Raw genomic sequence first — 10,077 nt, forward strand, 5'->3', positions numbered from 1 at the left:
CTTCCCTAAATGCGTGGATCTGGTTTTCACATGACGCAACATAATGGTTTCATAATCTTTTCATGATGCATTTTTCTTTGTTGACATAATCATGGCGACCTGCCAGATTTGCAAAGCAGTCAAAGGTCATTCTGAGGTGTATGATCATAAATTCAGGAAAACTGTAGAAATGACGAGCATAGACCAAGGTTGATGGCCATTTTGCATTTCAATTGTCAGTAAATGTTGGATAATTTGTTTCGTTAGTACCAGATATTGCACGGATACCCCTTATTTTTATTTTTTATTTTGACGTTGAATGAAGTAAAAGTTTCCTTACAGAAAGTTTAAGCAAAGTCTTTCGTTTGGAGGCAGGAACTACCATAAGTCTGATTTCCTGCACCATATTTCAGGCATCACATGACTGAGAGTACAATAAGGTTCATGACCGATTTCAAACTCTTTTCTTGTCTGCTTGCTGAAGGCACAAGAATGAAAGAGTGTGGTGTACCTGTACGACAACACCAGTGACAAGAATGTGTATTTGTCCAGAAATGTTTTTAGCAGAGTGATCTGTTTAAGTCGCTCGATAAATAGCAAATAATAATAACACTTAAAATAATCTATTCGGAAAAACTGATGCGTTCTTCCGAATTCACTGTAAACTGCCAATTTGCAAAATGTCAGTCTTAAAAACAACTGATATATTTTTATGTCTACCCGAATGACCATAGAGGGCGCTCTTAGAAGGAACTGTTTGGTATGCCTGTGCCAAGTTCACACTTATTAAAAAAAAACCAGGTCAACGACCGCGCATGTAATCAAAAGGGGGAAGGGATTAAACTCTGATGCAACACCTTCCTCTACAGGTACGAGGTAAAAAGTGTATGGGCGATGCAGTGCAATACAGTGTGCACAATCATATCTGCAATGGACAGCTGCCGATTCACACTTGTCCAACCAACACTGATACTTCCTGATGTTCACAGTAGCATTTCCTTCGAACCCTCCGTGCGGTAATACACCACTTAATTTCCTCCTAAGGTACAAAAACCCCACAGTGTTGGTACATCATGAATACGGTGGTAACAGCGAGTCGATACCTCCATGGTTTTAGTAAAAGGAGTTCACTCGAAGTGTACCCACCACATCTTTGGCTCTCTATCAACTGACTTGACAAATCAATAAGAGTATAAGCAAATTCTCTCCGAGATGTCTTTGGATTTGTTTTCATAAAGGTGGCTTAAGTTTTTCCTATGAAGAACATTCCCTTTAGAATATGTGTACAAATGTATAAGGCCGCTCTCTGTCTATATCAGCTATGTACCCTTGTTAGGTATGTACGAGTCTTATTAAAAATCTTATTAAAACTATTAAATCCACTTTCATCTGTGCGACTAGCTGCAGGTTGGCAACGCAGCTCTCTCTCTCTCTCTCTCTCTCTCTCTCTCTCTCTCTCTCTCTCTCTCTCTATATATATATATATATATATATATATATATATATATATATATATATATATATATATATATATATATATTATAGATACAGACATTCGTAAAGACACACTCATATAACCCTTATGTACTCATACATAAGTGTGAAATGTAGAAGTGAAATGTGTAAAATCATCGGACATAAACGTTATAGTGCCAGACCGTGTGGATGGAAGAAAACCGCAAATAGTTAACTGTCTATGCATAACAAGCGCAGGAGCAAAGTTTACCAGCTATTCCTAGATTAGTACAGCTGAACCAACCGAGGATGCAGCTTTCCGTCGACCGAGTCAGGAAAGTGCGAATGACCGTATGTGTAATCGAAACTAAAGACCCTTGCTCAGAAACCGAAACTTGACCAACTATTATCACTCGTTCACATTTGTTAACAAAAGCCTAAAAGGGATACAACGTTTCGCATTATTTGGAAGTAGTACATGTTAAATATTTCGCGCTCTTGCCCACTCGAGAATAAAATTGCAAATGTTAAGTTTCGGTAAACTTAACAGTGAAAGAGGAAGTGTTGCGGAATAGATACTGCTTTTAATGAGCGAGTACTACAGGGGGCCCCCTCTTCCCATTTTATCAATCTCTCCATTCTGCACGGTAACTTGTACATATCGTATCACCTATACCACTCCGGTCGGCCTCGATGCTGCACACATGTCAATCTGCGTCACGGTCAATTTGGACAACTATACATCGAACTCTGTCCCTCTTGGGACTCTCGTTGAAATACCATCCTGACGACATCGTCTCTGCCCATTTTTCGCAGCACATCCTCAACGCATTGTCTGGTACATTCAGTCGGCCGCATCTTATGCCACAGAGTCAGGAACAGGTAAGCCGGCAGCTCGCCCGAGTGCGCTGTGACTGCGTTGATGTCGTCTTCGGCCATGATGTTGATTCTTGCGTAGTCCATCAATTGACGCCAGTCCTTGCCGAACGGGCAGAGTGGTGACAGCATCTCACTGACCTGGTGGAGTTCCTCAAATGTGAACCAATCGCTGCACTGTCTTTCCCGCCGTTCAATCAACATCATCAAACGCTGTATGTCTGTCAAATTAGCAAATGGATCCTTCTGTACACATTAAGAGGAAAACAGAAAATAAACTTCGTTCTTATTAATCCCAATTATTAAAAGCCGTATTGCGTATAATAATATCCTAACGGACTGGTACAGACAACTTTCAGAGGCAGCTACTATACTGTTGCGGTGTTGCAATTTTTTACCCATGATTCATCTATGAGTAGTAATCCCGGTTTGTTGTGTCGTTGATATTTTTCAGTACTGCCGTTTAACACTTTAAATGCCAAAGTCAATGTTTTGTCACCTTTCGAAATATAACGCAGACATTTTTTTTCCAGATCAAGACATTTTTTTCTTCAGATTATGTCCATTGGTTTCAAAATTATGACAAAACAAAAAATAAAAATTAGTAAAATATAGCAGGAAAATTTTGGAGGGAAAATTTACAACACTCAAAGGGTTAATTGACATGTGCATTGTGTTCAGGACCCTTTTTAATAACATATGTACAGAATACTATGCTGACCAAAGAAAGGCGATATATATATATATATATATATATATATATATATATATATATATATATATATATATATATATATAAGATTCATGTATCTTGCAAGTCTCAGACAGGACAGAGACAGATCGCGCTATATAATTACACTCATGGGATAAAAAGCGTACTTGCTGTGAACGTTCTATAAAAAATAATAATTAGATCTCTAATATTTTAAGTTGTGCCTATATATACAACTTTATTATATTATATTAACTTGCCTTGTATGTTTTCTTTGGCAGAGGAGGCGGTGGTATCGCAGGCCGTGCTTTAGTAATTTCTTCATTTTCAACAAGAGTGTTCTCATAGTGTTGGGTGTTGGCATAGCCGTTATTGGCCAATTTCATGCTGACGGGCGTGTCATCTGAATTCGTCGATAAGCTGGTGATGCAGTCGGGGCACGAACAGTGTTTCGTGTTCGGGTTCTGCGGTCTGTTTTGATCGGCGTTCTGAAAGCATGGCCTTTTCAATGACGCCTTCAGTTCCTCTGATTTTTCTCCGACTACGAAATTATTTCCGGGAGACTTCTCTGGACAAGTAGTGGCATCAGCAGAAGCGCCAGACATGGTGAGTGATAGGAGTGAGGTCTCATCGTCCATCGATATCGTCTGCGAAGTGTTCACATCTGAAGCACCGCTATATTCGCTGTCGTCGTAAGAGATCTCGATGCCGCTGTCACTGTTCGTCTCCAGTGAGTCGGACTCGCTTCTACTAACTCCGTCGCACTCCAGCTGGGGCAAGAAGCGTTTGATTGCAGATTCAATTCGTTCGTTGTCCGCACACGTTTTAGTCCTTAGCAACGCGCTATCCCCGCTGCGTAGCCTTAGAGAGAATCGAGGATCTCCCTCTCGGGTGTACGAGCGGCTCAGTTCAGTCAACGGGTAATCCCAACAGCACGAGGGAAGGGAACCGCGCTTGGAGAACAATGTGCACATTACCACTCTTGTTCTGAGCACATACATGTTCCTTGACTGGTTACCACAGGCTACGTTTTCGTAAATTTGGTCTGTTGAACAAGAAAACCAAAACCACAAACTCAGCGAAAGACAGACGAATATACAGAGATGGCCAATGTACGGATGGATAGCAGAACAGACAGATTATATATATATATATATATATATATATATATATATATATATATATATATATATATGTATAGGATAAAGCCCGAGTACGAGGGCTCTTCTGGTATATAAAGCCCAACCCAACGATAAAATGTCGAGGCCGCAGGCCGAGACATTTTATCGTAGGGTTGGACTTTATATACCAGAAGAGCCCGAGTACGAGGGTTTTATCCGACTTAAAAACTATCGCCCCTAACTGATATATTTTCGTTTTCAATGTGTTTACGTCAACCGTCCCCTTTCTCAATGTAACATATTTAGGATATGAATTAAAACTTTTATTTGTGAAATAGCCTTCCAATGTAATGGAACATCCTATAAATGCCCTAGGGCACATTATATAAATGCCCTAGGGCACAGCAGATTTGTGTTGCAGCTGGTTTCCGCTGTGTTACCAAATTTGAATATTAAAACATACCAGATGTCTACAGAATATGACATGTTCCACTTTTGATTGACAGTACTTTACTACTGCGCTGTCATTCGTTTCTGGAATTGGTGACCAAGGCTTTATGAGTAAATAAAACACCCTGCATTGAGCACTCTGATTGGTCAATCAACAGTAGATAGTTTTTAAATATATATATATATATATATATATATATATATGGTGTGTGTGTGTCCCCCAAAACAAATATCCACGCAAGTTTCACGCACTTGCGACCAATATAACTTATTTCTAGATTGTCCTCTGTTTGAGAGAGAGAGAGAGAGAGAGAGAGAGAGAGAGAGAGAGAGAGAGAGTGTGTGTGTCTGTATGTGTCTGCGTATAATTCAGGAACTCATTTAAAACTTGTAGCACCTCTAAGTACAAATAAATTAAGATGATTTACCTTCGGTCAACAATTCTTTCAAAAAGTTATCCTTGAGATCGCCGACGCTTTGAGAGCTGTCGTCATCCTCCTTTATAAGAATGTGTTTCTTCTCTTCTCGCTGATTCTTGTACAGTATCGCCATTGCTTTCCGTTTTGAACTAACGACTACACCACAGAAGTTTTCTTGAGTAATTTCGGTGGATGATATCAGTCGGTCGCCATTTCCTGCTCCGTATATATTTATGAGAACTGCAAAAAGAAAAAAATATACGTGAAGTACACCTTTTTGTTGTTTTGTTTTACTGATGTTGTTGTTGTTGTTGTTGTTGTTGTTTTGGTGTCGATGTAATTGTAGTTGTTGTTGTTATAAGGTGCACTGTCGTTTCGCCTGCCGATGACCACAGCAAATTGACACCGTGACAAATGGTACGCACATTACCATAAACCCTAGGGTGTGTGACATAACAACGACAATCTTCTCGATTCAACAAGACACTTCTTTTTCCTGAGAGCGTTAATTTCTTTCTTATGTAAATGCATGCAACCGGGCTCCTATCGAAAATTACAAACAAACACAGTTCTATCTGGGGTGAATCATGCGACACTTTGCTTCAATACACATGTTCCATCCGTCGTAGAAACAATCCTACGCCAAGTATACGGACGTTTTCGGATCTTCCTGGATTACACCCCGTTGCAGTGTAATGACAAGCAGGGGAGTGCCTTGTTTGAGATAAAATCATGTGGAAGTTTGATAATTTTCAACAAGGGAATAGCCTTGTATCTTTTAGCGTTGCCGCATACAGATATCGACGATACGTATTTTCTAGATGACACATATGAATTTACAAAATTAAGAGACGATAGTTTCTGTTCCACTCTGTGAATGCAATGACTGTTACACACATCTACTATAAAAGTATACATCTCCGTTGGCTAAGACCAAACCATAATATTCCAACCAAACATGCTAGCTCACGAATTCGTCGTTGACTCGCTTTAAAAAACGAAGCACGCAAACTGTATACCGTCCAGTTACCGAAAGAGCTCGAGTAGGCAAATTTCCCCGACTTCGTTTCTCCCCTTCCCATTGTATTTTTCCAGTGTGTGTTAGTTTTATCAAATTGGGCTTTGCTTGCATTATTTGCAGAACGAATATGGTTAAAGAGCCATGTGTGTGGAACGGTCAATATTTTATGATTGATATATTTAGGGGACACAGTTAACAATTGATAAATTGAGGGGAGGGTAAATGTACTTTTCATACGCCGCTTAAATTCTACAGACCCCCTCCCCTTGAAAAAAATGAATGCTTCCTTATTCATCCAGCCAACATGCTGTGGGCGGCGTAAATACCCTGAAACGGTGTAGTAGATTATGTAAGTGGTATTCCCCACCGAGCCTATTACCTGCTGACGTCACTCAGGCAGAACTCTGAGGGCACGACCTAGACCTAGGCGATTCAGTGCAATGCAGGTTGTAAACACGGAAATGGAAGAGGAACCGTTTGATAGCTCTCACGACTTTAATTTTGATGTGCCATTTTCGAAGACGGAAAGTACAACAAATGCAGGGTTTATTTTTCGATATTCACGGAAACAAACGAAAACAGAATATATGGATTCAGTGTACGTTGTCTGATAAAGCTATCCTAAATGTCGATTCCCTAGCGGAATGTTAAAGCGAGGTTCACTCTCTCCTGAAGGCAAAATTGTCGACTCCGACGACAAAGACAGACAACTTCGAAAATTCCTATCTTTTTTCCATTTCTGAGGTATTTTTAAAGTTTTTCAACGACGCCATTTTGATAACTGAAAGGGCAAACTCTATGAGTTTCCGAGTATTTGCTCACGGTCCCTCTATCACGGACCGTGATTTGCTGTAGGCGGGTATTTCCAAAATAACATGACATGCGCGAATAGACTTACCTGACTCTGTGTTCGTTCCATCACCGATGACTTCAATGTCGACCCTCACTCGATGCTGTCAAAAAATCATCATCATAACGATCGTTTAATTTAGGACACCAAAGTATGCGAGCGTGCACTTACACACACACATACAGACACCCAGACAGACAGACAGACAGACAGACAGACACACATACACACACACACACATATATATATATATATATATATAAATATATATATAAATATATATATATAATATATATATATATATATATATATATATATATAATATATATAATATATATATATATATGTATATATATATAACACGTAGAAACATATCCGCAAACCCCATACTCATTTTCATGTTTGCAGCTATCAAATTTTGCTGTTCCCCAGATAGACTACTGACCGATCTCTTTGAAACAAAGGTATATACTACAGGAAATGCACTTTCCATCGAAGCCGTGGTACACGACGAACTTACTTTTCGGTTGTTCAGTATGCCCGAACTTTGCGCATTGCAGCGCCAAATGCCGGTGTTAATGATCGTACACTTGAGGGAATTGCTGTGACTTTCAGCCATGTCGCCTGCTTCACTCCTACACCTTGGAGTACTCGACCACTGCACAACGGTGACTGATCGCTGCCGACACTATATATATGCAGGAATGATGGCGGAACACACTTGTTATTGTTAGCCAGCTGATGTTGCAACATGGGTTGGTCACGTGAGGAAGCTCGGGGCTCAACTGGACAATGCCCTGAATAATGTATGATGTCACTGGGGTGCATGTGGAACTTTAGAACATGCACGTAAACTTCGTTGGAGTCTAAACCAGTCTTTAAAATGTTACAAATGACCCTGTTTCGGTCTTGTGTGGTCAGTAATAGACGGTTTACTGGTAAGCTGAAGTGAGTTTACATTATGTGAATTTCTATCAGCCTTGAATTCAGATAGTGATACAAGCTTTTGAGTAGAATTCTTAGCGACTGCTCGTTATTATAACTTCCCGGCGGATGGAGGATTTCCAGAGGTCCAACACTCCAAAAATAGGGAGATTAAAATACCTAGACTTCAGTTAGGAGTCAAGCCGAAAACTCGACACGGAAGAATGTCAACTAATTAAAACAATTAGGGAAGCCCGTGTAAAGGTTGATAGACACACAGTCACGTCCATTGACTATGTCCAGAGATGGAGCCGAAGTACGTTTGACATAACTAAAATACAGCAAAACACTCTTAAAATACACTACCAGATGGGAATTTGCTGATTGGCTATGATTATCTAAAAAAAATTACAAGCGTCTTTTATTTTCTAATTACTACAACAATTTATTTTTCTACCCTTCGGAACGATATTGAACGTCTCGTACTGTCTTTTCTTTTTGAGTATGCAACACATGTAGTATTGCAAGGTTATCGACAAATCAATGTTAGCCCATAGACCAACTGCAGATCAGCCCTGTCAACAACAACATTACCACGTAGACTGCTTATATGCAGCCCACATCGACAACCCAAATACTGCAATATACAATGGATGTTTGTGCTTTTAAATATAACACGTAGGAAATAGAGACGGCATTCGATACGCTGTATCAAATATACTGACAAAATTACCAAACTGTTACAGATATCGATACTAAACACAGAATTATTTCGATTTTTTCTTTCTGATATAAAAAACATTTAATATGAAAAGGCTTCCGCGCAATATGCAGCGACAATCATGCGTCGATGAGACATCATTTCCTTGTTTTCACACAAGAGCACATTTCTATTAAACAAGCAAGACATTTGTGATCTTAGCATGGCAATCAGTTCTCATTCTCGAGTCAAATGTCTCTGAGTGGGCATCATAAACCAGCACAGTTATGCTGATACTATGACAAGATACATAAGATGTGCCGCGTGCAAACGAATGGGTAGATTTCCCTACTATGCATAAAACTTTGTTTCTTTCCGTCACCCCGAGTCTTCGTATTTGCAGACACTCAGCGTAACACCGTGTCTCGGCTCAACAGTTGAATGTATATTAGGCTTATCCGTATGGACGAATGTTTCTTCCAATGAAAGCCTGACTTCCAGGTTTTGCTGAGCCCCTGTTAAATTTTGGTTTCCATAGCAGTATGTAGTGCACTTTCACCGTAAAGACCTACTTCCTCCGAAATATTTATCATAGACGTCTATGTACATCCATAATCCTTGTTCATTCACTGAACACGCGGTAACATTGCTCATTCCATTATATACTTTGATTTGATTTGATTAGGGTGGTACCATACATTATTTGTACGTTTATAGCAAGGTTAGCGCAGAGGAAAAAATGTCAGAATTCACTTATGTAGGATCTCCCAGAATTTTTTTTTTTTTGGGGGGGGGTTAAAAAGCCATACAGCAAAACTTCAAATCTTTAGACTCTCCTTAAAATGAACAATGCATGGGAAAATATCTTGAATTAAGTATGGAGTAAATAAACTGGCTCTCATATAATCGTTGCATGCACACAATCAATCCACTGGCACTATTCCTTTACTTGTAATGGCATAGCAACTGCTGACCCCTGTCACCCCTACGCAGAGTGCGCACTATCCGTTCGGGGATTGTAAAGGGTTTTCCCCTTTTCGAATTATTTCCGTGTACTGTCCGACGTTTGACCGGTGAGTCACGCTGTTATTCACGTGCTTTGCATGCAGATTCAGATTCTGCCGTGGAAAACATCTCCCAATGCTGTAAATACGAACGTCAAAGCGAAATCGAACAGAAATACGGAATCGTCTCGGGACTGACTTCATCTAAACCCGAACACGGAAACGTGACCCCAATTCCACATTTATTATTCGATTGAGTCACAATGATAAGAAATCTGCACGTTAAAGGGACAAATTCCCTATCTTACATTTTTTTTTCTGTTATGAGCAACGAATTATGTCATTTTGATCATTGAAAACATGTTGAATCATCAGTCGCCAGATCTCTACCCCATCCACCTTGTAGATTTAACAATAAATGCACCAATTGCATAATTTATGGTACATACCAGAAATTATGTCTTCAGTGTATTGGCATGTTATTGTGTAAGCAAGATGTGGGTAGCGCTCTGATGATTGACGATTTAATATGTTTCAGTGAGCACATCGGTATAATTAACCTATCA

General features: G+C 39.7%; 1 protein-coding gene across 1 annotated transcript; it reads right to left on the reverse strand.

Annotated features, from left to right (window-relative positions):
* Window positions 1-1,510: 1,510 nt before the first annotated feature.
* LOC139151741 (uncharacterized) lies at window positions 1,511-7,601 on the reverse strand. The gene is made up of 5 exons (XM_070724715.1): window positions 7,404-7,601; window positions 6,932-6,986; window positions 5,022-5,252; window positions 3,283-4,067; window positions 1,511-2,556 (listed from the first exon to the last, which is right to left on the reverse strand). Exons 1-5 carry the CDS (start codon window positions 7,500-7,502, stop codon window positions 2,158-2,160), a joined length of 1,569 nt encoding a protein of 522 aa, XP_070580816.1. The 5' UTR covers window positions 7,503-7,601; the 3' UTR covers window positions 1,511-2,157.
* Between the last annotated feature and the right edge of the window lie 2,476 nt (window positions 7,602-10,077).

Source organism: Ptychodera flava, chromosome 15 (assembly GCF_041260155.1).
Source record: "Ptychodera flava strain L36383 chromosome 15, AS_Pfla_20210202, whole genome shotgun sequence".
In the NCBI taxonomy this organism is placed as follows: Eukaryota; Metazoa; Hemichordata; class Enteropneusta; family Ptychoderidae; genus Ptychodera; species Ptychodera flava.